The sequence below is a fragment of the Labrus bergylta genome, chromosome 5 (genome assembly GCF_963930695.1).
Source record: "Labrus bergylta chromosome 5, fLabBer1.1, whole genome shotgun sequence".
NCBI lineage: Eukaryota > Metazoa > Chordata > Actinopteri > Labriformes > Labridae > Labrus > Labrus bergylta.
The window spans coordinates 13563171-13590724 of record NC_089199.1 but is presented as its reverse complement, the minus strand read 5'-3'; the positions used below and the strand labels follow the sequence as shown (position 1 = coordinate 13590724).

At 38.1% G+C, this 27554-nt stretch overlaps 1 protein-coding gene across 7 annotated transcripts; it reads left to right on the top strand.

The window, feature by feature from the left end:
* The first annotated feature begins 400 nt into the window (after positions 1-400).
* On the top strand, positions 401-25563 carry elmo2 (engulfment and cell motility 2). Of its 7 annotated transcripts, none has more exons than XM_020642389.3 (23): positions 410-548; positions 6706-6775; positions 7072-7169; positions 7419-7459; positions 8406-8478; positions 8574-8624; positions 9961-10130; positions 10371-10470; positions 10925-11076; positions 11743-11821; positions 14128-14163; positions 14520-14570; positions 15889-16011; positions 16275-16394; positions 16497-16601; positions 16683-16791; positions 16987-17123; positions 18641-18804; positions 18989-19101; positions 19210-19317; positions 19486-19568; positions 19686-19763; positions 21046-25563. In XM_020642389.3, the coding sequence occupies exons 3-23, from the start codon at positions 7092-7094 to the stop codon at positions 21244-21246; spliced, it is 2172 nt and encodes a 723-aa protein (XP_020498045.1). In that variant the 5' UTR covers positions 410-548; positions 6706-6775; positions 7072-7091; the 3' UTR covers positions 21247-25563. The 7 variants fall into 7 exon arrangements, with proteins under 7 accessions (XP_020498044.1, XP_020498043.1, XP_020498046.1 ...); XM_065954874.1 differs by lacking the exon at positions 410-548 and adding an exon at positions 563-765; XM_020642388.3 differs by lacking the exon at positions 6706-6775 and having other exon boundaries at positions 401-548; positions 10925-11070.
* Positions 25564-27554: the final 1991 nt, after the last annotated feature.

Genomic DNA, 27554 nt, shown 5'->3' with positions numbered 1-27554 from the left:
GACCCTTGAGTCAGTGGATGATCTGAGCTAAGCTACATGTCGGGAGATTTGTAGAGCATCATTTTATTTGGAGGCTCTCAGATTTGGTTTGTTTTTCACTGATATTCACATCTTTGGGGCTTCGCCTGATTTTGTCTTGAGTGATGCGAAGCAAATTGAAAGAAAAATAATATAAACTAATTAAATAATACAATTCCCTTCATGAATAACTAATGAATCCTGCATGTAGTTAGTTTTTTAATTAAAAACAAATCATTAGTTATAATGCCTGTCAAAACTCTTTCTCAGGAATTAGGTACATAAGGAACAGTACTGTCGCAACATCCCCACAGTACCAGCCTATTTTGGGGGGGGGGGGGGGGGGGGGGGAGTCAGTTTGAGTGAACACTAATGATGGAGATGAAGGGCCTGCCTCATTAGCAGCCGGTGAAATTTACACTATGTCCCGCCCACAAGGCGTGGAATCGTGTCTCTCTTTCCCAGAAACTATTCGACTGCAAAGGAAGAGAGGGGGATACCGAGAGCATCATCGATGGCCCAGTTACAGGGTGAGTAACACTGAGCATCGACACTAGCAGCTAGTTAAGGAGCTTTCAGATCAATTATATACAACCCTACCCTGAAAGTAGAATCAGCGAGAACACTGAACAGCTGCCGAGAGACAGGCTGCATCATGACTGCAATGGAGGAGCAGACAGAGACTTGGCTGGATCACTGAATAACACTGGCCACCTTCAGATTGATGGCGTGTATTGGGGTGTCATAGTGAGTCTGCTCTTAAGTCACTTTAAGACAGATGTCATTGTCAGCTGCTGTTTAATATAGCCTACCGATTTTATCACGAGCGATAATTGATTTTGCTACAATGTTTCAAAATAAAGCTCTTCGCTTTCTGCTTGTTCCCTTTGATGATGATCGCCGAAGCCCAGCCTGGGCGATCACCTATTCAGGCCTTATACCTTCTTTTTTTATTATTATTTTTTTAAATGAGGTTCAAATAAGCGTGTTGTGACCATAAACTGAGTGTAAATATCCAGACAGACTCTCCAGGCTTACGGTGGACTGTAAGATGATGGCTGACGGTCAGTCTTCTCACACGATGGCAGGCTGATGTTGTCGCATTTCTTTACGCTGAGTCTGTAAATTTGTCGCAAAAGGCTAAAACTACACAATGTATCATCTTCAGAGGTTAAAGACGAAACATGTTGAAGATATTTTTCCTCACACACACACACACACACGCACGACACGGACCAGTCAATTCTTAACAAGCGTAACAAGAGGGGGCGCCACTCCGCATATTTAACAAGCTAACTAGCTATGAGAAAAGTTAAGACGCTTCCCATCTTTCATGTGTTAATGTTTCGTTTGAAGCAGCCTTGACAGCAGAGACCCAAACCACATTATTAAAGAAATAAAATGGCGTCAGAAACATCCGGGTCGTGGTGGAAAGTAGACGGTCGGGGACAGAAGAAATTGGGAGTGTTTGGAAAGAAAGCTCGAGCACCACAGCGTGGGATCTCTTCAGGCTCGAGCTCCTTTAGCAGTTGTTGCTACGCTACCACCACCACCGCGCGTGCAGTCTCATAACTGTTGCTAAGTGGACAAACCTCCCAGTAACCTACAGCAGCCCAATTCCCACTCACACACCAGTTAGATGAAAAAGAAAGGGGCACACCAGCTGTATGGAAAACCACCTGCAGAATGTGTCTCTTATTTTATTATTTCTGGAATAGAAAAATAGAAGAACCCTTTTTATACAATATGAGTACAAGACAGGAAGGGCTTTGTAACAGCACATGCATTGATAGGTTATTGCAAACGTATCATAGGCCATGCATTATGCATGCATTGCACAAGATGTAGTGCTGTTCTAAATAACAGCACAGCTGATTTGGTTATAGGCATTAGGTTGAAAAACAGCCGTGCTGATATTCAGTACATCATCCCAGCCTCAAGTTTACATTCAATCAAATGGCACAACTCTATCTTCAAAGAAAAATCTTAGACATGTATAAAGGATTTTGAGGAGATATTTTATTCAAGACAGAGACTGAATTCCCTGATGGATAATGGTGGCAATAAGACGAGTCAAGTAATTAAGATTTAAGCAACTCACTGAAGGAAACAATGAAAATATTGTTTATAAGCAGAGTCAGACAGTCTTGTATCTAAAGAAGGTCTTGCAGCATGCTAACTTTTAACCTCAAGGACAGTTATTAGTCCCGTATTCTGAGAGCAGTGAGCCAGGGAATAGGCCTACAGATCAAAAGATCAGACAGTGAAAGGGCACTCATTTAGTTATCAGGAGTTCCTTAAAATCTAATCTGATGTGAATGGTGAGCCAGAGAGGGAAGCTAAGGTAATAAGTCCATGTGGTTCAATTGTTTAATTTTAGTTCGGACTCTGGCTGCAGCAAAATTAAGCACATCAAAACATTACAATATTAGATGACAAAAGATCTAAATTGGGGTCCATGAATCAGCCATGGACATAAGAGAGCTAATTTTAGCTAAAAAAAAACAGTCTACTTTGATTTATGTGCTGATCGAAAGAGAGGGTTGGATCAAAAGTTACACCAAGGTTATTGGCTGTCAAACTTTTTACAAAAACACCGTTGTCAAGAGTTACTATTAGTTGATCAAACTGGTGTCTTTATTAAGCAGCGCCAATGATCAGCATCCATTAATCAGAGGTCAGGAGCAGGATATTAACTCATCATTTAGAGCTGACTCCTTCACTCTGTCATGTCCTAAGAGAACACCTGGACAGAAAAGAGTATTGTTACATTGTTTTGCCATGCTGTGTACAGCGGTAGAGAGGAGACATGTGGCATACTACTTGCTGCATAAGTCTTGCATATGTTGTGCAAAGTTTTGCATAGATATTAGGGTTGGAAGTGATTAACTAAATAAGCTACCATTAACAAAATTACTGCAGTGAACATGTTGCAGGAGATACTTACTGGTCTGTAACTTAAACATGTTACCATGTATCTAGCTTCATTTGACTTATTTTTTTCATAGTGATGCATTAACAGCCATCTCTGCTTTTGATTTTGAACAACGATTTATGTGGCTTTCAAGATGTATCTTCTTCATTAATATGTGTCGTTGTACCTGGCTCCCGGGCAGTGTTATTGTTATGGCTCTGTGGCTGCTTGAGATTGACAAAAGAAAAATACGTTTGTGCCCATTTCATTTTCCCCCAGTACAGAAGTTCTCTGAGAAGAACAGTTTCTTAGTTCTGCTCTCCGAGGGTGAATTCACAGAAAGGATAAATGGGAAGTTAACAAATAAATGGAAGGATTTCAAAACTTTGCAGGAGCACAACTTTAATACTTTCAAAATAGCTCACCACAAAGTGTACAGAAAAAAAATGTGTTGATTAAAACAGAACTGCTCAACCCCTTTATTGTATACTTTTTTTAATTTCATTTTACCACAATCTGCTCTTGCAAGTTTAACCTTTTTTTTAAGCTTCTGTGATATTTCAAAATGAACTCATGCAGGATACATTATTAAAGTACAATTAAAGTACAATCATAGTTTGCAGTTCAAAAGATGCTCTATAATCTATAAGACTTGTAGATGATAAATTATGAACATCAACATGCTGAACAATACTCATCTCTATAAAGAACAGACAATGTGTTATGTGATCCATAACAACTTCTATATTACACTGCCTAACATTTTAAGATTTATTTTGGGCTTTTCGTGCCTTTAATGCAGAGATAGGACAGTGGATAGAGTCGGAAACCAGGGAGAGAGAGCGGGGAATGACATGCGGAGGGGGGCCACGGGTGGAAGTGAACCTGGGCTTACCGCTTGAGACGAGAATCTCAACACATGGGACGCGCGCCCTAACCGTTGCGCCACCAGCGGGCCCCACTGCCTAACATTTTAGTGAACTCCGAAACCAAATGAGTCAGTGATGAGGTTCAGATTAGTCTCAGAATTTGTGGAAAACATTCAGGTTATTTTTTATTTTTTGGAATAAGTACAAACTTTTTAGCAACACAGACTCAGAGTTCACACATTATGCCATGTGATCGACAGTCGGCGTGAGGATGTGGAGGCGGTGCAGGCTCTTTATCAGATGGCTTCTTGCTTGAATCTGAATCTAATTGGCAGTTTTCACTCGCTATCATTTTCAGAATCCACCTTAATTTGTTTAAACTGTAGTTAATCACATATATCCTTCATGCTATGCTAGTCAGCTCTATAATTTGTGACTAATTAGTGAAAACATTTCCATGCAACAACCCTGTGATTCAAAGTTGTTGAGATGAAAGGAGACAGGCGTGTTTATTATTAAGAGCACCACAGATTAAATTTTCATTCCAATTCTGAGACTGTTCATGATGAGGTTTGATAGCAAAATGTTTTTTTATAAAAGGAGAGATCATCAAAAAGCTGCTGCTGATATAAACTCAGAGCCAACATATTTATAGAAGCAGACAAACATTCAGTCTTTGAGCTGCAGTGCTGCTTGTACTCCATCACTTTTTAATCTCCAGGGAAGATGACTTTTGGTTCATGCTGGTTTCATGATGGCTTTTTTGTTCAACCCACCAACAGCTTGTTAATGATTAAGATCTCTTTTATATGAGCAGCTGTGAGCCGCACAAAATGTTTTTGATACTGAAAGAACCCTGGATGCAAAGAGCCATATGGAGAACAGCAGTGTCTTTTTCTCAGTTTCTATTTTCTCCTGATCACCAGCAGGGCCAAACAGTGTTTCATGCTCACTACATGTCAGAGCTGAGGAGATCATTTTCTGTTGCTAAAGATCGTTGTATGCTGTCTCCTGTCTTTCTCTTGCTCTTGCATTTTGGAGCATTTGTTTCTAATAATTGGAATAAGTTTAAGTGTAAGTGCACGGTTGAAGATCTTATAAATGTGTCTTATTACATAAGCAAGAAGTGTGTCTTTGTAGATAATAGAGCCCCACCGATTAATCAGCCAGCCGATAATATCAGCCGATATTAGCATATCCAGTGACTATCAGTATCGGCTAATTTTATCACAGATATGCGCTGATATTACGAGATTTATTCACCAGTCAAATGGCTTTCCATTTGTTTTATCGTATTGAACTAGCAGTTCTCTTTCTGGTTTTGAAGAGCAGAGTGTGCTATATGAATAAAAGCAAGCATCACCACCCTGTGTTGAGTGTCGAGCAGTGATGAACGTACATGCACAGTTGCTCTCCAGTGAAGTGACCATCTTGTCTTCATTATATATCTTTTCCACAAGTGTTTGATAACTTCTAGTGAGGGATCAACACGATAAATGTGTATATCTTTATCTAGCTCTACTGATCGAAGATAGATCTAAGAAAGACATCGGCCGATATATTGGTATCGGGTTTGTTGTCTCCCCATTACCGATATTGGCACCTAAAATCCCATATCGGTCGGGCCCTAGTAGATCATGTGTCAAGTCATGTGTTTTTGCAATGTTAGAAATCAAACAGTTGGTCAAAAAATAAATAATAAAAATGTATATTGATAGAGTTAGTGATCAAATGTTCCAATTTATTTGTTTTGATAGTTTTCTCATTGTATTGTGGTTAGAGATAGTGGCCTTATTATGAAGGTTTCTTGATGTACTTCCTGCTCAAGCAATGCTGGATTTTTTTTTTTTTTTTTTTTTTTTAGCTTTTTCAAGATTGCTTCACAGCATTAGAGTTTCAAAACATGATCATAATATCACAGTATTATGACTTTAATTTAGTAGTTAAAGAGTTGTGAGAAAAGATAAGCATTAAGATGACTAGAATAAAGACAAAGTATGATCAAACAAATCTACACACCAAATACTGTTTGTCTGCCTGTTACACATAGATCAATGACATTTAAAAATATGTAAGTAAGGTATAAAATGAAGCTTACTTTATTTGTACCTGTAGGTAGATTTGGTTCACAGTGAGTGAGTTGTCCTCCTTTAAACAAAATCAACAGCAGAGGACAAAACATGCAAACGTGATAATACTCCTCATTAATAAGAGAGTAACACTTAGGACAATCAGGATAAAATAACACAACAGTAAGAACACGATTGGAATAAGAATATATACCATCAATCAGTTAAATCCTGGACAACAAGATAGAAATGAGCCATCATTTCTGATATACTCAAACTGGTTAATATTATCAGCCATGCCAAATACAGGCTAGATTCTCTTCTATTGACAGCCACAACAAAAGACTTGCATACAAAGTTGTGTATTTTAATTATCCACAACAGTAACACAGTTAGATTACAAGTAAAATGTCACAATTTCCCAGTTTGGGATCAATAAAGTAATTCTATTCTATTCTAAAGTTAAGAGAAGAAAGATGTTACATAAATGGGATGTGAAGAGGTTTGATACGTATACAGCAAATATAATAATAATACATATGTCAAGGGCAATAAAAGGCAGTAAACATAGAGCATGGCAGACAGAAAGCTAAAGCCAGTCAAGACGTGTGTGTGTATGTGGGTTGTTGTTGGGTTGTTTTGTAAAACAGTCATGCTTATCGATTGGTTCACTGACAGATTCAGTTCAGAGAAGAAAAGGAGCAGGGATGAAACAAACTGAGCTTTGGGGCTTTGAGGGAGAAAAAAAAGGGTTTTTCAGAGACGTGACTGCAGTGTGTGTGTGTGTGTGTGTGTGTGTGTGTGTGTGTGTGTGTGTGTGTGTGTGTGTTCACAGAGGAGCTGACTCAGAGGTTTACACAGCAGAGCCTTGAGAGTGATTGACCCCCTTGACACTTCAACATTAGGTGACGTACAACCTTCAGTGGATTTTATTCTGAAGATTATCAAATATAACTCAAGAGTGTTTGAACTCAGCCAGTCCAACAAAGTTGAACTGCTGTTAGAGTGCAGAATGAAATATTTGAATGAAGTTCTGAAAAGGTGTTTCAGAATTTGTAATTCATAATTGTTGTGGTATTTATTTGCAGAATCACAGTTAAATCTACTTCAGAGCTCAAACGAATAGTTACAAGTAAAAAAGTTGTTTGCCTTCAGGTGAAGTTTTGTTAAAGTTGAAACTGTTTTTCTTTTTCTTCTGTAGCTTGCTATCAGTCCACAGCCATGCCGCCACCAGCCGACATTGTGAAGGTGGCTATTGAATGGCCCGGTGCTAACGCTCAGCTCATAGAAATGGACCAGGTTTGTATTTGCATAAAACTTGACTTTTCATATTGATTATTGAAAAGAGAAATTGGGTAATAGCTTTGAATTTAATAGTCATTTGTTTTAGTTGCACAGCATTAAGGAAAGTACTTCACAGGTAGTCATAGTACATGATGCTTAGTGAGGAATACGTTGAAGAAATACAATTTAGCTTTTGAAAAGTATCCCATTGTTATGTGTTGTCCTTTTGCATGTTTTGACTGTTGTTGTTTTTTTTTGTTGCAGAAAAGACCTCTGTCCTCAATAATACGGGAAGTATGTGACGGGTAAGCATTACTCACACATTAGATATTGTCTTTCTGATTTTGAATGTCTGACTTTCTGTTGAATAATAAAATGATTGTATAATGGCATCACATTTTTTGTAATATGTCTTTTCTTCTAGTTTCACCTAAATAACACAAAAGCTTTGATTTAGATAAGATGAAGAAATTAGAAGAATTGCAATCAGGGTTGTTTTCTGTTGGTTTGAATAGAAGATTAGTGCAGTTACATGTTAGACATTTCTTTGTGTTGAGCCTTGTGAATTTTTATAGCACCAAAAAAAAACATCAATTGAGGCACGTCTTAAAGACTCTACTGTATGTCGATGTCTGTGGTACCTATTATTAGATATTTTTTAACATTTGCTGTTCTTAATTAAGAGGTTAATTAAATGTTTTCACTTCTTAGATGTAAGATTTAAAAAATAATTTAAGGAAAGGCAGCTGAAGCTAGATCCTTTTGGGGTTATGTAGACCCCAGTGTTAACATGGCCGTCCTGTGGGTTTGAAGACACAGATACTGTGCGTCTGTTAATACCTTACATAACCACTATCATCAATCACTTCTCTTGTTTATTTGTTGCCGGTCCTTAACTTTACTCTTGTCTCGGTTATTTTTTTCACCAACTATTTTGTCTTGTACTTTAGGGATTGAATTTTGTTGTCACCCCTCCACCCCGTGGATGTATCTGCCCACTGCCTCCCATTTGAAATGGAACATTTTTTTGCACTTTACTGTTGACACCCACTGAATAGTTCTCCTCCACATTCTCTCTGTATTGACACTCGCTGGAGGGACTGATCAGACTTTCAACAGCATTTTTGTTTCAGCATAGAGTATGCAGCACTAAACTTTAAAGTTTACTTGTCGTCCCACTGCTTCTAGAGTAGGAGTTGAATAATTGACATGAATTTTATTTCTGAACCCACCTCATCTCTTTGTATTCAGCTGGTCTCTGTCAGGCGCTGAGCAGTTTGCACTGCGTTACGCTGACGGCCCTCAGCTTTATATCACTGAACAGGTGAGCTTGAACGTTTTTTATCCTGAGCTTCATGCAGAGCATCTATTAAAAGCTGTTGAATCTGTAGAAACACAATCTGTTTTATTATCTTACAGAGCCGAGGTGATATTAAGAACGGGACCATCCTTCGATTAGCAATATCACCTGTGAGTCACCTTTTTCCTTACCTCTTCAGTTGTGTTTTTATTGTCATGTTTTAAAATTGCTTTTAACACAAGATACAGTAAACTGTACTCTGAGCAACTGCTGTTACACAATTGTTGTTACTGGTTGCTGTGGGTTGAAAAGTCCCTAAAAATCATATTTTTAGACTCTACTTTTGCTTCTCTGGACTCCATTGTCTGACTGTCAATACAACTTAGTGGATGACCACTGCTTTGGAAAGTATACAATTAGATGATGTGATTTTCCATGGTTGATACCAGCCTTTAACTGGCTCAACAATAATGTATGATAATATATTCTTCCTAATCCCACCCTGCCTCAAAGTGCACTGTAAATACGACTAACGCCTCCACCACCAAAACACAAAAAGTGCTTCCAAATGCAATGTGTATTGCAGCAGAAAAGTGATGTCAAATAATCAAACTGACTGTAGTTAGCATCTTCCACAGTTTACAGGCTGACTAAGTGGTTCAACTTTAACCATGTTTAAAGCAGTTGTGTTATGATGCTCTGCATCCAGATTACAAACACTAAGGTTCTTAAAGGTCACATATTATTCTTCTTTTCAACAACTTGAGTCTCAGAGCTCCCCAAAAAATGTCTGTGAAGTTTCTTGCCTAAAATCCACTCCGATCCTGTATGTTATCATGCCTATAAACCCCTCTGGTCCAGGCCTGCTCAGAACAGGCTGTTTCTGTGTCTGCAGCTTTAAATGTAAGTGAGCTGTATCTGGCCACACTCCTCCAGAAGGGGGTGTGGCTTGGACTTTCTTGCACCATGCCCAATTGTTTACTGTGAGAAGGCAGACTCAGAGGGTAGAACAAACAACTAGCTGTGGGAGTGTCACCCACCTGGGGGAGGGGTTACCGCCCTTTGTTATGTCACAAAGGGAAAATCTACAAACAGACTGTTTGAGCACACATTTTCTGAAAAGTGGAGCCTGCTAAAGATGGAGAGGATGGACTTTTCTCATAATTGTAGACCAGCTATGGTCACAAATTAGTGTTAGAAAACCATGGTAAAGTGTACTTTACATAACATGTGACCTTTAATGTTACAGTTTAAAGTTCTCCTGAAAGCCCTTTATCGTCCTGTCAACAAAAATAAGCATTTTGTACAAGAGTAGAATTAAGAGGTCAAATGTTAACTAAATAGGCTTTACAATCAATTCCTGACACACATATAAATAACAGGCTTGTATTTTCAAACATTAAAAAATGTCTTAACGCGCTCTGAAAGCATATCAAGACAGTAAATAAGTGTTTTATAACAGAATATACCCACAGTTGTATTTAGACAGATTTTCTTTTTTGACAGGCTCGTGCTGCACGTCAACTCCTGGAGAGGATCCAGTCCCATGGTATTGATGCTCGCCTGGAGGCTCTCAAAGAGCTTGCTAAGCTGTCTGCAGACCCGACCTTTGCCACAGAGTTCATCAACATGGAGGGCATTGGGACACTCGCACGTCTTGTAGAGAGTGGCACCCAGTGAGCACAACATTTGTTTTTCTGTGATCATTGTTCTCACATTGATGACTGTGTGAAGAATCATCAGTTACACGGCATCATCCTGCATTCAGTGACTGATGTGCAGATTAATTTAAGTCCCTGCTACTGAGGCCAAAGTTATATCTGACTTTGCTGTTCTATACTTAATTTCGTTATTGGTTTCTTGATTTTAAGATATCTATAGATGATGTGAAAAAGTGTGTTCTTTTTATCCCTAAGCTTTGGTGAAATGCTGGCCTTTACTCTCACTGCCTTCCTGGAGCTGATGGATCATGGCATTGTGTCCTGGGACCTGATCTCCCTCTCCTTCATTAAACAGGTACCTCCTCCTACAATGCAGCCATTAATCAGAACAATTATTCATTCAAAGAGAGCCCTTTGGAGAAACCTCCATTCTTCATTTCAAGGTCTATCTTTATGCCATTTTCGTCATACACTTCTGTCATTTTATGCATACACTTTTATTTATTTACTTGATCTTGCTGCCCTCCTACATTAGGGATGTGAGTGGGTGTTGTTGCTTAGCAACATCTACCATTATGTGAAGCTCTTTGAGTGTACAGTGTCTAGTTTTCTGCTGAAAACTTTCACATGACCTTGACAGTCACTTAGTGAGAACATTTTCAAATCTTTGCTTGTACATTTAGATTTATTTTTTCTTTCAGAGATATAACTCGACATTTCATCATGTGGTCCCTTTAGTGTCAGCTCTTGTTAGGTTGACACAGCAAAAGATAATTAAAGTGCATCTCAAGGTCTCTGTCCTCACTCAGATTGCAGGCTATGTTAACCAGCCGATGGTGGACGTCTCTATTCTTCAGCGCTCTCTCGCCATCCTGGAGAGCATGGTGCTGAACAGCCACAGCCTCTATCACCGCGTGGCTCAGGAGATCACCGTGGGACAGCTCATCGGACACCTGCAAGTGTGAGCACACACACACGCACAGGGGCTTAACGCACTCTGAAATGGGGGGCATTCAAGTGAATGTAGCAGTGTGGTGTAACATAAGGATTTTTTTTTTTTTTTGGAAGTTTTTGATTTAGAGGGGCAATTCAGGATGTTTCTGAAACCAAACTAAATCCAAGGCAGTTGTCTTAAAACTTGAAAAGATGAAACAAAATCAACAACACAGCTCATAGCTCTTTGTTCCCAGGTACTCATCTTAAAAAATAGGTCACATGTTTATTATTTATATGAATAAATTCTGAAGAGCTGTGGTGAGGTTTAACAGCAGCTGGGTGTTTTTTTTTTCCTATTAATTTCAGGATAACATTTGGGTAAGGGTTAAACAAAAAGAAGCTGAGGTAGTTATGATGACTCTGGCAACACTTTATGGAATTTGTGGAATCAGTTATTTGTTGGTTTTTGTTTCTTTTATGGTAATGAAGATTTTGGTAATGTCCTTTCAAAGTTTTAAGATTTAATGACTTGCATCATTAAAAAGGAAGTTTCAAACTTTTGCCTTTTCTGATTGGCTTCCAAAAATCCTCGACAGGCTAGGATCTAGACTAGTCTTTTAAATTCTGTATGGAGATCAGTTGTGCGTGATGCTTCTAACTGGATGTTATGTGGATTGATATTTTTCTGTAGGTCAAACCAGGAGATCCAGACCTACGCCATTGCCCTCATCAATGCCCTCTTTCTGAAGGCACCAGAAGACAGGCGGCAGGTCAGAGTGTGCTCTAATAGAGAAAAGAACATATAGATAGACATAACTTTAATACTCTTCATTTTCCATCAAACATTTCACTCTTTAAAAAATTTTAAACGTAAAAGCCTGACTTTTATTCACATTAGTCATTGGGTTCTTGGTGTCAGAGAGCTGCAGACATTGCCTCCCTGAATGTTTGCAGCTGTAGGGTAATTACTAAAGTGAATCTCACGAACAGACGTGTGTCTGCCAGCTGTCACGTCTTGGTTTCAATGTGACAGTCATCGTTGTGTGTTGACACACTCACTCAAAATAGTGCTCACTGCTCTCTGAAGTTTTCACATTTGTTTTGCTTATTTCAAAATATCTCGAAGAGTTACAGCACCTGTAGTGAAGGATGTCTCGATAATTAAGGATGCTCAATCCTATTAAACTGAGAGACAGTCGAACAGTGTATCAGATGTTTTGCTATGGCGCTGAGATGATGAGAGTGAAACCTGACATCTTTAGCAGCATAGAACAGAATTTATCAAATGTGGCATGAAAAATAAAAAAATAAATCCAAATAAACTGAAATATAAAAATAAGCTGGATTGAAATGTCCCAAATGGATAGACCTACATTCTGATTCTGAAATATCTTTGTAGCATGACCAAATTAGAAAAAACTAAAGGATGGAGTACTCCTTTGGATGTCTGTCCGGTCTGTTACTCATCACTGTCATGATGTGTCATCTCTCTGTGCTGTGCTCACCCTGCAGTGATAACCTTTATCTGCTTATATAGAGAATAATCACACTGCAGTCATTCAGATTCTTGTCCTGTCTGTGTTCTCTTTTATGATCACAATGCAAAATGCTGAACTCTAATTACAAGATATAGAAACATACTTTTACCATAAAAAAATGCCTGATTGTATCAAACAGACTTACTCTTAGAAAATCAAACAAGGAAGTAAATAGGAGGGGAAAAAAATATTTAAAAAAGTTAAAAAACTACTGGAAATAGTTCAGGAACTAACTAATTACTTAGAATTCAAAGAGAACAGGCCAAAACTGAAAGTATAACTTAAAACATTTGGAAAATATGTCTTTATATGTGTTCTGTTTTGTTTTCGGAAATCATTTTCCAGTAAAAAAAAAATAACAAACCTTTGTCAATTTAAGTCTTTACCATTGTCCTACTATATGACAGATGTTTCTGTTTATTACAAAATAATGTAAATAATAAAATGTGACTTTAGGAACCAAATATGGAAAGGAATCTGTGTGATGGAAATACAGAGATGAGAAAATAAAAATATGTTAAAGAGAGAATGAAGCAAATCCAGCTTATGTGTGATTTTTACTTTTAATCAAATGTTCTTTGTTTATCACTTTCATTCATTAGATATCACTAAATGACATCTAACGGGTTATATCAAGAAACAGAACAGAACAATGATTTACTTTGAAAGATGTTTGCTTCAGTATTTTTATCATCAGTGGTAATTTAACCTTCATGTTTGGACAAATTCTGACCATTACATGGATACTTGTAAAATTAAAACATTGAAACATTTATATTCCTTCATCAGAAACTTCACCAAGTTGAAAGTGCTCATAAAAAAATGAATGGAGTGTTTTCCTTCATTTTTACAGGTTGTAACATTTGCTTCTGTTTGTTTAGAGAATTCAGACAACTGTTTGTGAACATGTGTTTACCTCCAGCTGCTGACCACTGGAGGGCGAACAGAGTCGGTCGTTTTGAGTTAAATACAATACTGTAGATAGACATTCAGTACATACTGAATAATACTGTTGAGTTGATATTAGTACAAAACACATGTTCATAGTGAATTATGTACATTACAGTGTAGCCTTTAAAAGTTTAGATTTCAGGCTATTTTTTCATACTTTAATTGTTTTAGAATATATATATATAAATGTAGAGTTTTTAATGAGGTGACTTGTTACAAAAAATAGTTAAACAGGCAATTCATTTTTGCATTATTCAACATAATATTTTGCCTTGAAAATTCAAAAAAATCTGGACAAAAGAATCTTTTGATGGATAATGGTGGGTTAAAGATCAGCGTTTTCTCTGTAGAATTTCCTGTGTAAAAACTTCAGTACACTGATCATTCAGTTTTTGTGGTATATTATTCTGCTTGTAACATGTGTCATGGTTACTTGTCGTTTTAATTTCACATTGTGTTGTTTCATGTTCTTATTCTTTTGCATGCTGTGCTGGTGATGTATTTCTGTATCTCATTGTCTTGTGTGTGCGCTCTTTGTTCCCATCACTGTTGCACCCACGTCCCTCCTCCCTCCCTTGTACCTGTAGGAGGAGTACACTAACCCGCTGGAGCAGCACCTCACTGTGAGTACACGTCCCCCTCAGCATCCCATACTGTCCTCTTCACCCCACAACCCTTCTCCTACCTCGCTCTCCTGCTCTTTCTGTGTCATAGAAAGCTGCTTCCATGCCAATTGAGACTCATTGCTGCAGCAGACAAGCAGAAGTTAGACCATGATATGTGTTTTTTCAGAAAATGTTAAGAAAATAGAATAAATGTGGCTTCAAAGGGTTGTAATATTTAAAAACTAATTGTCAGAAAGTCCCATTGACTGTAGGCTGTTTATATAGAGGTACTTCAGTGCACTTCTTTTCCATTGTTGTTTTTTCCTTTGTCTTACCTGCTCATTAAACTGATGTAACTCTTTATCTCCTCTCAGGAAATGGCAAGCACTTTGGCTCAGAAACATCTGCGATCCATCATCCTCAATGTGAGTAGAGATTCTGAATTGCAAAAAGACAATATATCTGGAAATCTCTGCTGCACATCAGAGTCAACACACTGCTGTACTTGCTATTGTAGGATTAAAGATGTCTGAAATGTCAATGTGTGAAAGGAGAAATGGAGTAGTCCCCAACGTTTGTAGTTTGAAATTAGTTTAAAACACTCAAACTTTTTGAATATACACAGATGTGTCTGCGCATATTATGCAAAATACACTCAACCAAGTTTTTTCCCACACTTATGTGTCCCTTTGTCTTGCAAACCTCCCAACTATGAGAAAAGTCCATCCTCACTGTCTTTTGCCTGCTCCACTTTTCAGAAAATGTGTGCTCAAACAGTCTATTTGGAGATGTTCCCTATGTGACATCATAAAGGGCGGTAACCCCTCCCCAACGTGGCTGACACTCCCACAGCTATGTGTTTGTTCTGCCCTCTGAGTCTGCCTTCTCACCGTAAAAAAGGGCATGTTGCAAGAAAGCCCGAGCCACAAAGCCCTTCTAGAGGGGCGTTGTTGAACACAGCTCATTTGCATTTAAAGCTGCAGACACCGAAACAGCCTGTTCTGAGCAGGGCTGAAATAGAGGGGGTTATAGGCATGCTAAAATACAAGTTAAGAGTGGATTTTAGGCAATCAACTCTACAAAAACACTTATAAAAACTTGTTAAAACAGACTATAAAATGTGACCTTTAAGTTGTGACCTTTAGGTTTGAAGTTGTGACCTTTGTGACCGTTTTATGTCGACGTTGTCGACATAAAACTACTTTGTTGTCGACTTGTTGGAAGTTTCCTTACTGAGACCGGCGGTTCAGAGAGTGCACAGATTTGCTCCCTTGTAGAGAAGTGACGCAGAACCAGCAAATGTGATGTGGCAGGAAGTCCATGAAGTGGAACAAAAATCTGCTCTGAAAATGATTCCTTTTGGCACTGAATTCCTCACTGGACTGGTCGCAAATGTCACTGAGCTAGACTCTGCACTCCTGCTCAAGAAGCAAGGAGACAACCTGAAGATGATCTAGAGCGGTCAGCCCTGAGTCTGGACATAGTTAATGACAGCTGTTTACCTGCGCTCACATTATTTTGTTTCTTGTTGTGTTGTTAGATGCAACAAATGTTATGTATTTAGCTGCATCAGTCGATAAAGATGATTGGCTTAGTCAGCTTTGTGTCTTGAGGCTTTGGAGGATTTACCAAAATGTTTTCTCTTTTTTGGGGGGGGGGTATTTCTTTTGTACTGCAGTAATATTTGCATGACTTGTAGTCTAAATAGAGGCTGTTTTCTTCCCTTATTCTCTTCTTTTCCAGCACGTTATCAGAGGAAATCGACCGATCAAAGCAGAAATGGCCCATCAGCTTTATGTGCTGCAAGTATTGACATTTAACCTTTTGGAAGAACGAATGATGACCAAAATGGATCCTAATGATCAGGTAAAAGTCTAGATAATAAATGTGCTGTTTATGCCGTTGAGTATTTCCATAATGACATGTAATCTTTTCAAACTCTCTCCTATAAAGTGGAATTCAATGCATGCTTTGAAATGTAAAAGTCTTTTACAAAGCAGGTAATAAACTGCATGACCTGTGCATTAGTGTCATGCATACCATAAGTGTGCACTATTATTATTGGCTGCTGCTTTACAGTTAACTACGCCCCCAGTATACTGATAACATGTTTGTTTGCTGTGCTCCAGACTCAAAGGGACATCATTTTTGAGCTGCGTAGGATCGCCTTCGATGGAGAAAATGACCCCACTGGTACAGAAAAAAGAAAGGCCATGTACACCAAGGACTATAAGATGCTAGGGTTCACTGTGAGTCTTCACTCTCCATCTCACAGTCCTCTGTGATATTAGTTAAACTGTCTGTGTAAGCAGATTAAAATAGAAACACTGCTTTATTTTCTCTTTTTCCAGAACCATGTGAACCCGGCAATGGACTTCACCCAAACTCCTCCGGGCATGCTGGCTTTGGACAACATGCTGTACCTCGCTAAGGTTCACCAGGACACGTACATCAGGGTTAGTTCTGGCCTCAGACGTGACTTAGCTCATCTCACAGAGGTGGCGGCAAATCCTATCATGTCTTCTCGTCTCTTACAGATTGTTTTGGAGAACAGCAGCCGCGAGGACAAGCACGAATGTCCGTTTGGGCGGTGTGCCATCGAACTCACTCGAATGCTGTGCGAGATACTGCAGGTCGGAGAGTTGCGTAAGTACACCTTCAATTGAAGGTGCTCTGCTGTTGCTCTGTAATTTACCCACAATTCAAAGATTGATCTAGAATGGAATAATGCAATCAGTAATAGCGGTATCACACTGGTACGCCAGCCTAAAATAGTTTAAAAGACCTCTCTTGCTATTTTGTTTTCATTTGAATAAATTGAAAATCTTTTCCTCCATGCAGCTAATGAAGGCTGCAATGACTACCACCCCATGTTCTTCACTCATGACCGAGCATGGGAGGAGTTCTTCTGTGTCTGCATCCAGCTGCTTAATAAAACCTGGAAGGAGATGAGAGCCACAGCTGAGGATTTCAATAAGGTCTGATATAAAAGCACTCTTGTACAGTTTCTTTTTGACACACTAATTTTCATATAAACACGTTGGTTTTCACACAGACCTCACAAGTAGATATTTTTACAATATTGGCTAAGTCTTGACGTAATTGAACTTGATATGTTGAAGATGAATCTTCCGGGGTTCAGAGCAGTAAAAGCCAAACAGTCAGATATCAAAAGTGTGCTTTCTTAAAGCTACTTCAAATCTTACATGGGAACTGAAGAGAGAGGGGATTTTGTCTGGATTAGGATTTAGAGTATCAAAAGGCTCCGTGATCAGGCAAAAAAAAGCTGTCTACTTCAGTGAAATGATAAATTCAGGTTAAAAAAGTTATCAGTTAAATTAATATGGAAATGATGCACAATTACAATTTCTCCCTCACTGGCTTGTTGAAGCGAAAAAAAATGCATTTGGGCGGCTACAATTCAAACATTGATGGTCCTTAAACAGAGACAGAAAGTCCTACTGCCTTTGTTGATCATCCGACTTTTGACTGTATCCAGGGCGACAATGATATCTGCAAAGCCAATGATACAGTTTGTGATTACAGTTCATTATCTTAACAGTTTTACACTAAAATAATAAAATATTAAAACTGTACCTGATTAAAATAAAACATTGTGATAATGCTAATACTTTTCATTACGCTCAAATATTACTGTGCTTAGAAAATACTTTACCGAGCTACCAGCATGGCTGCAGCTGCTAGCTGGCATTACATCAACTCTCTTAAATCCATTATTTAACCATGTTTTTATTTAGCTCCAAATCCCAACATATGTTATTCACCGACACTAAAATATAGAGCAGGTAGACTGTACTCTTTATATCAATATTTACAGAAACTTCATCTACAACTAACAAGTAGCTTGCGACAGAAGAAAATCTTCAATAAAAAAGGTAGAAACCTCAAGCATTAATCAGACTCAGACAACTTAATTTATCCCAAAGAGCAGTTCAGTTTTTCTACTTTACATGGTCATTACTTTGTCAGATATTTATAAGGGTCTTTGAGGTAGTTTCATTGAAAGTGTAAACATTTAGCTTTCCAATTAAATGAAAGATTCTTTCAGCAGACTGTCAACAGTCACTACCCAATCCCCCCCCCCCCCAGAAGAGGTATGCTTGTTTAAATTGTGAGTTATGTCACTCGTCACATTTAAACACGTAAAAAAATGTTTGTTTGACTGTCATAATCTTCCGCTGAAAAGAAAGCTGGATTAATAAATAATACATGATGCTTATATTCTTAATGCTGTCGGATTCATTTCAGTGTTCCTTCATTGAGATGCTCTCTTTGAAACATCTTCTCATGTAGACATTTATTTAAATATTGTAGACAGTGAAAGATGACTGACAATATTACAGCTGACAGTGATACCTCTGCCAAATAATGAGAATACCATACACCTCGGTGATGTGTTAAGCACATCTGGCATGGTTTTGTTCCCTTTTCCTCACTCTTTCTATGTACATGTGTGTTTTTAAAATGTGACCAGGTGATGCAGGTGGTGCGTGAGCAGATCACCAGGGCTCTGGCCATGAAACCGCCATCTTTAGACCAGCTGAAGAACAAACTGCGAGGCCTCAACTATTCTGAGATTTTGCGTCTGCGGCAGTCTGAGAGAATGAGCCAGGACGACTTCCAGTCCCCACCCATCATGTCAGTCATACTACACTATGTCTGTTGTCCTGTGGTATTTTTTTTTTCCTGGTTATAGTCCTTACTTTGGTCGCTTCTTAATTCATTTCCCTAAACCTTGCTTTGTCCCTATGATAGATATTCTGGCTTTGTTCACATTTGTATGCAAGAGTGCTTGTTGCTTCATGCTGTGTTTGTGCTGCAGTGAGCTGCGGGAGAGAATTCAGCCGGAGATCTTGGAGCTCATCAAACAGCAGCGACTGAACCGGCTGTGTGAGGGGAGCTGTTTCCGTAAACTGGGGAACCGCCGAAGACAAGGTACATGCAGTATCAATAAAATCACTCTGTAATTTTCCAATTCTGAAGGGAGCGCTGGTGATGTTGATTATCAGCTAAGCACTGTGTTCCCTGCCTCCTCTTTTGCAGAGAAGTTTTGGTTTTGCAGACTCTCGCTGAATCACAAAGTGTTGCACTATGGGGATCTTGATGAGTCACCTCAGGGTGAAGTGCCTTTTGAGCTACTTAGTGACAAGAGTAAGAAACTCAAAAACCTTTATTTGTCCAAGTGGCTTCATCTGCCAACTTTTCATTTCAATTTCAGTCAGCACACATGATTATACATTCTTCAGGCTTATCTGTACCTAGGCTGAATGTGATTTATCTAGCGGTAATTATCAAGTTTTGTGTTTAAACTTCTCCTAGTCCCCGTTTCTGATATCAAGTCTGTGGTGACCGGGAAGGATTGCCCTCATATGAAAGAAAAAAGTGCTTTGAAACAAAACAAGGTAATATAGTTTTTTGTTTTTTATTATTCCCATTCTAGTCATATGGCTTTCATTTTCATTTTTTGCTGCCACTTAGTGTCTGATCACTGTGTTATTTGTTCCGTTTGTTTCTCTCAGGAGGTGCTGGAATTAGCTTTTTCTGTCCTCTATGATCCAGATGAGACCCTCAATTTTGTCGCACCCAACAAGTATGAGGTAAGCTCAGCAAAAGTGACATCTAAAACTGAACAATTCAATATTTGTTATACCTTTTGTGATGTGGAAATGTGTGGCTGGACTTTCCTAAAGGTTACATTACAGCATTTTTTCAGCTTTCTGTTCTGTTCACTCTCACTGACCAACCAACCTGTCCTGCAGTTTTAGCTTAAAATCAGCCCACAGTTGCTATGTAATACCAATCACCAGACAGACACAGTAAGCAACTAGCTAACATTTGGCTGCTAAGGGCAAGATATGTCCTTGAGGAGTTTTTGTTTGTTTGTTTTCTAGTCCCAGTTTCACTGTTTCGGTTGAACTTTTATGCTAACCAAGTAGCTTTGTGATTTCTATCTAAAAAAATATATATTTTAAAAAACAACAACAGAATCACCTTCAATTTCTCCTCAACAGAGACAGGTATCAACTTACTAACTCTTAGCATCCAAATAGCCAAAAGAAAAACACAAGGATTTTATGTAAACAGAGTTAAAGGGGGACGAGACATCCTACTTAACAGTTAAATATACCAATGCTTTGCAGTAGTCATGCCTTCTGGTAATGGACTTCACCCAGAAATTCACCCCGGTAATCAAGTGAGCTACTTTTATAAGGAGATAATATGTCAGCTTTGTGTTTAAGCAAGCAGCAAACATCCTGTGATGAAAAATGAAGCGGATGCAGAAATGCATACAGTACAGCTGTAGTTTCTTGAATGTCCACTTGACTGCAAAAGCCAATGAAATGAATCTCTGTTCATTCCCATCATAAAATGCTATTTTTTACAGCAAAAATAAACAGCCTGGTAGAAGAATCAAATTTTGTTTAAATCGCTCAATTCTTTGTACATACTGTAGATGGGATGATTTTTATTTAAATTTTAAAGAGGAATATTAGTTATGCATGAATTACCATAGATTTGGGCGTAGCTGAGTTGACTGACAGGAGGATCCATTGTAGCTCACCTCAACTTCACCTCCTTACGTGTTTCTAGATGGATTGAAAGTTAGGTTGAGAAAGCATTTCCAATATGGCGCCTGATATCGCTGGGTTCAGTAACCAGCCTTAGGTTTTCATTTTGTTTTGCTCCCTCCTAGTGGCCAAAAGGAATACATCTGTTCAGACTCCTCTCTTGGATTGCATTTTTTGTGCAGCTGCCAAAAAGAGAACAAAAATCTGCACAAGCCTACTTTTTCAGTATTATCCCTTCCATGGCACAATGAACTGTAGCACACTATTCGTAATCTTCATGTGTGTACCTGTTTGTGTGTTTTGGGAACAGTACTGCATCTGGACTGACGGGCTGTGTGCACTGCTGGGTAGAGAGATGGGCAGTGACCTGACACGCAGTGACCTAGATACTCTCATCAGCATGGAGATGAAGCTCCGCCTCCTCGACCTTGAGAACATCACAATCCCAGAAGCCCCGCCCCCTGTACCCAAGGAGCCTAGCTCATACAACTTCACCTACAACTACAGCTGAGATGTTTGCGTGTGTGTGAGTGTTTCGGTGTGCTTATGTGTGTGTATGAGTGTGAATGTGAATCTGAGTTTGCTCTGCATGTGTGTTGTCAAGTGTTCTCCATCTTTTGATGAGTTTAGCTGCAGATGTGTGCAACAGACGAAGGTTATTTTGGATTTTTTAATTCACTTTTCAGAACCCTGGAGAGTCTGTCCATGTGTCTGGTGCTCTGTGGTTTGTCAGATGTGTTTATAACTCCACAGGGAGTCGAGAGGTCAGCGTCCACTACAGAGCAGCACTGCTGGAGCTAGTAGCGATTCAGTGAGTGAATTTAGCTGTGCAGTCTCCAGGCAACAATGATTTGTATTCCTCATTCTTCACTATTTAAAGGTATTAACCTGACTCTAGTGAGGGATTATGTGCCTGAGTTGGAAACGAATGAAACTATTTTAAAATCTACCAATTAGTTTCCACACACGTATATTCAGACAAATAACTTAAATTGTTCAGTGTCGTCTCCGCGGCAACAGAAGACCAAAATCCATGCCAAACCATTCCAGTTTTAAGACAGCGTTGACTTCTGTTGATTTCACAAAACAGATGAAGAGAGTGAAGTGTTAAACAGAGTACAGTGAACAAGCTCACACACCACACACCTGTCCCTCACTAGAAGTCACTTTACTAAAGGATAGTTGATGTCACAGAGGACAGAACATGATGTTTCAGGTTTAAACCGTCTGTGTGATCAGTATATGTTAAGAATCTGATCAGTGGTTCAATATTTGACTGAAAATCAGTGACAAAGAGACCTCGACGTTTAATTTCAACTCGGTTGAAGCACATACAGATAAGGCAGAAGGATACTCCCTATTTTCTCACCACGTGTTTGTAAGTTATATCACGTTTGTTTTACTGAGCCTGCAGTTTGAAGAAAATTGATTACAATGATCAATAATCTGAAGTCTCCAATTTTTAAAAATGATTTTGGGGCTTTATTTTCTTCATTGATAGGACGGCCAAAGACAGACAAGAACAGTGAGGAGAAGAGATTGGGGTAGTGTTAGGTGGGGGTCGTTTCTGCAGTAGATGTTCAATTATGAAATTGCAAAACAGACTGTGGATTATTTTAGATTTATTCGGCCGGGGTCAAACAACAGCAAAACACGAACCGCTGACAAAGTGTTCATCTTAACAGTGTTGCTTATATTCTGTTAGAAGGTACAGCCCTCAAATTCCTTATTATTACCTCTAAAAGGCTAGAAAGATGACGTGACCATGATCTGTCAATGTCACACATATACATTCCAGTCTTAGCGAACATTGTTTCACAACATATACTTGGCTCCTATCCAAATATAGATCTGCTGCTATGAGAGTCGTGTAAATACTGTTCCATCTACACAGACCTAAAAGAAGGATTACTCTTAGATGGATACAGATTGAAATGGTACATCCACAAAATTACCAAGATGAATGAATTCATGAAAATTTGTACTAACAGATAGATGTGTAGATATGTTTGTTTTTATGTTACGGTAGAAACCAGCAAAGAGTCAGATTTGAATCTCTGACAAAAGATGATTAAGGCAACCTACTAAAGACTTGCTTGAACAATTGAGAATGAGTCAACATGATAGCTAATCCATTGTATGTTGTTGAACTATTCTTATAGTGAACACTTATAGTGATAACTATATTGTTATAGTTATGACTCGAACTCGTTGACCAGACGTACTGCTCATGTATGTGAGTGTTTTTTGTGTGTATGTCTGAGTGTGCAAGATTTGTGTGGGTTTGCTTGTGTTTGGAGATAATACTTACAAAATGAATATGAAGACTGTAAATCGATGACCAGAGTTCTAACATGTGACACATACAAAAAAAAAACATGAATGACAGAACTATTTTTGTTCAATCATACCCTCTCTCAAGCTCTCATTGTATAATTTGTGTAACATCAACACTAGAATTTAAATATGTTTTAAGGAATTTAAAATGGTTTAACAGATATATGGAAGCTTTGAAAAGTTCAATAATGTGTGAATGAGTACTTCAGAAAGCTTTTTAACAGGTATCTAAACTTGTTTGTGAAGGAACAGTGTTATATAATTAGAGAGTTTACAATTATTAACTTTGTCATAATTATTAATGTTGTCTTTAAGATTAATAATAAAAAATATTGTGTATATGAACTGTACACAGCAGGATTACAAACACAAATGTTTTAAAGAGGTCATAAATTACATGAATACATGTGAGCAAAATCAGATATTAATTTATATTTTTATACCAGTCATGATTATATATATATATATATATATATATATATATATATATATAGAGGAAGTCTTAACACTCTTCTTTGTTAACAAAGAAATTATTTAACACTTTCAAATATCCATATATCTGCTACAACTGTTATAACATGTAATTTAAAAAAGCCTTTATTCATTGTTTCTATACTGCTTCTACATTCTTCTTTTGTTTTGGGTTTTAAAGACGTGTTGTAGTGTACCTTATAAGGATGTTTGATACAGGTTTCTTTAAATGAAACATCAGATTTGATGCTTGATCTCAGACATTTTTCTATCACACTAGATGTACAAAAGAGCAGCTAAGTTGGCCTGTTTTCATAAATATGGCAGCCCACGAGCAGGAGCAGGTGAGAAACAGCTGAGCAAACCAGTTCTGCTCATTTCTAAATGAACAAACAGCATCATGTTCTTTGTAAACTGTATTAATAGCTATAGAAATATTGATTGATGTCATTTTCTAAGTCCATAGTGTCATGTTTTTTTGTCATGCCACTAAATGTCCTGTCATCTTTTACAAAAGTTCTAACTACAACATTCATTTGTTATTGCAGTATAAAATTATATTTTTGTAAGATTGTCCAATCCTATCAGCTTTGACGACAAAGGGAATGGAGCTCTCATTTTCTCTTTATGTCACTCTCTGCAGTACGTTCTATATTCTCCTAACTGTGCAAGGACATTTCACACTAAAGAACAAAGTTTTCTCCTCATGATTTTCCGAGTCACATTTTCATACCACGAGCACCTCATATCATTAAGGAATGACACCCACTCCAGCACCTAATGATGATGTCAATGTTAATGTTTATTATACTGCTGATGGGAATGATAAAACATTGCTCCCTATCTAAATCGCTGTTGATGCTGTCTGTGAAAATAATTTTCAAATAGTGTTTTCCTGTTAATGTTGGAGGTGTTAAAGGGTCCCTGGGGAGTTTTTGACCCCTCAACAGCACAGTAATAAAGCTCTGAGATTAAGCCACCCTTTAACTTAAATACACTGAACCTAACAGTGTTGTCATGTCCGTGCCCAAGTGGGTTATTTAACTTCACTAAAGTCCCTTTTACACAGCTAGTTAAATGTTTTGCCTGAGCTAGCAGTGGAAGAAGTAGCAGATGCATAGTGAATCGGTGTGAATGTACATTTTAGAGCCGGCAGGAGGAAATAGCGCTGTGTGTTTGTGTAAGTGAGCTGAGTTTCTTGTTAAGCCATACTGCCTGTTTTGCTTTGTAACACTTTGTAAAAATGCACACTAAGACAGTAATATTGGTCATATGTAAGAGCATAAAGGTGGCTTAACGGTGGAGCTTCCCTACAGTGCTGTTGCAGAATCTCTTCGTATACAAAGGGATATAAACACTGCTGTTCAGTCCTGCCAGCTCTGATCTGAACACAGATGTCATTTTGCCTGACCACTTGACCTCCGCTCCTTTGACACAGAAGGGGAGGTGTAATGGTCTTTTATTACAGGCTGTGTAAAATGGACTCGTGATACACAGCAATGAACTAAAAACAATTCAATATCGATGGAAACAGCATTTGAAATACATAAACAATTGCCAATCAAATGTTTTTTATGTAGAGGCACCCAACATTATTTTAGTCTCAAGGGTATACACAAAGCTTTATAGTGCGTAGAGCTGAATGTAAACATAACTATTGTTTACAGAGAAAAACCCACAGGGTACCTTTAACTGCCTAAAAGGATTGTTTTATATTTGAGGAGAGGTTCTCAGAAAACCGCAGCTGAACTAAACTATATCAATGGCACAGTGAGTGAAAGACTGTCGCATTGGATGTACTAACAGTATGACTTGAAGTTTATGGTACTCTTTTACATAACTTGCTAAACTATTTATTTACACTTGCTAGTGATAGTAAAGAATGACATGTTGTTGAGGAATAACAACATAAACTCTAAATATGGTATACATATAGATCATTGTATGTATATACTGTATTGTGTTGCCTTATTGAAGAAATGTATTATGTTTTGTGTGAATAAATACAACGAATACTGTTGACTGTAGTGATCATTGTTCCATCTGAAGGTTGATTTATGAAGCTCTGGCAGAAAGTTAAGAAGACTTTGTATTTGCAAGCTCGGTCTGCTGTTTTATTCCCTGCATTCACTCATCTGTTTCCATGTTTTACTAAAAGGAGTTTTAAAAGTTGAATTGTAGACTGATGCACACTCATGTGTCAAGACAATTTAATGGGTGGGCCCCAGTTGGAGTTTTGTTAAATATACAGTAAGATTCTGTTTTAGCCAATTGTATGTTCTGTAGGCCTATATAAAATATTAATTGTTAAGGAACTAGTAACTCTGACTCTGAAATACAGTAAATCTATTGAAGCAAAGTAGGCTACTTATAACCTACAGTACTGAATCAGGAAGGATTTAACTATAATGTTGTATACAATGGAAAAAGAGAAGTAAAGTAAAATGAAAGCAGGTTTTGGGTTGTCATCAACATGTATGTTTTAATTAGACTACGTCTTAAATTCTGATCTACAAAAGTTGTACTTCTGTTTTAGGAATTGTACTAGCTAAATAGGAAAAAGATGTTGCAGATCTGTTCTCTAGGTGCAATGATTCATTTGATGATACTTTCTTGAAGGAAACAATTAGCTTAAAAGAGGTAATGGAGTCTGAAATGTTATCTGATGTAAATAATAGTAATTTTTCAGTAGAGGAGGTAAAAATTGTAATACATAAATGCAAATTGAAAAAAGCTACCGGAATTGATGAAATTTCAAACCAAGTGCTTAAGTCTCCAAAGCTGTTCAGTATATTATGAGTTATTTCAGTCCTGTTTTGCTAATGGCATGATTCCTACTCAGTGACACAAAACTATCATTAAACCAATTCCCAAACCTTCAAAAAATGATCCTAGGATACCACTCAATTACAGGGGTATAAGTCTTATTAGTTGTATGTATAAATTGTCTTCTTCGATTTTAAACTGCAGACTAGTTGACCACCTTGAGAGAACGGGTGTGCTGGTGGATGAGCAAAATGGATTCAGAAAAGCTAGAGCATGCTGATCATGTATATGTAGTCACCTCAATAATACGTGCTAGAATGAAGGAAAAGAGATCAACATTTGCTTGTTTCATTGATTTCAAGAAGGCGTTTGACTGGATAAATAGGGAACTTCTACAATATAGGTTGTTAAGTGCTGGTATGAATGGGAAATTTTATTCTGCTGTGAAGTCTCTTTATCAAGCACCTGTTGCCTGCGTCCAGGTTAATGAAAACACAACTGGATGGTTTCCTCAACAATTTGGAGTGAAGCAAGGAGATGTTTTGTCTCCGATATTGTTCTCTATTTACATCAACGATTTAGCTCTTCAAATTAAAACCTCTAATGTGGGAGTTAAAGTGGACGATCAGATTGTTGGAATATTATTATATGCGGATGATGTAGTTCTACTGGCTGAACGTGAAGATGACTTACAAATTATGCTGAATATTGTAGCAGAATGGTGCTTGAAATGGAGACTAGTGGCAAATGAAGACAAAATACAGGTAGTACATTTCAGGCAAAAATCATTAGTAAGATGTCCAGTTAGTTTTAATTTAGGCACAACAGTGCTATCATATGCTGATCAATATATCTTGGCTTGACATTGGATGAGCACATGACTTTTAAAGAAGCTGTGAGTGTTTTGACTCAGTCAGCTGGTCGAGCTCTGGGATCTGTACTGAACAAAGTTAAACACTGTGGTAAACTGGGATTTCAGACTTATACACAACTCTATCATTCATGTGTGTGTCCAGTGTCTGATTATGCCTCTGGTGTCTGGGGGTTCACGGAACATATCATTTGTAATTCTGTACATCAGAGAGCTCTGAGGTCCTTCTTGGGAGTCCATGAATTAACGCCAATCCTCGCTGTGAATGGAGATATGGAATAGGAGCCTCCAAACATCAGACACAAATGTGAAATGCTTCGGCTTTGGAATAGACTTAAAGATGTCGGATCAGAGACTCACGAAAAAGATTTCTA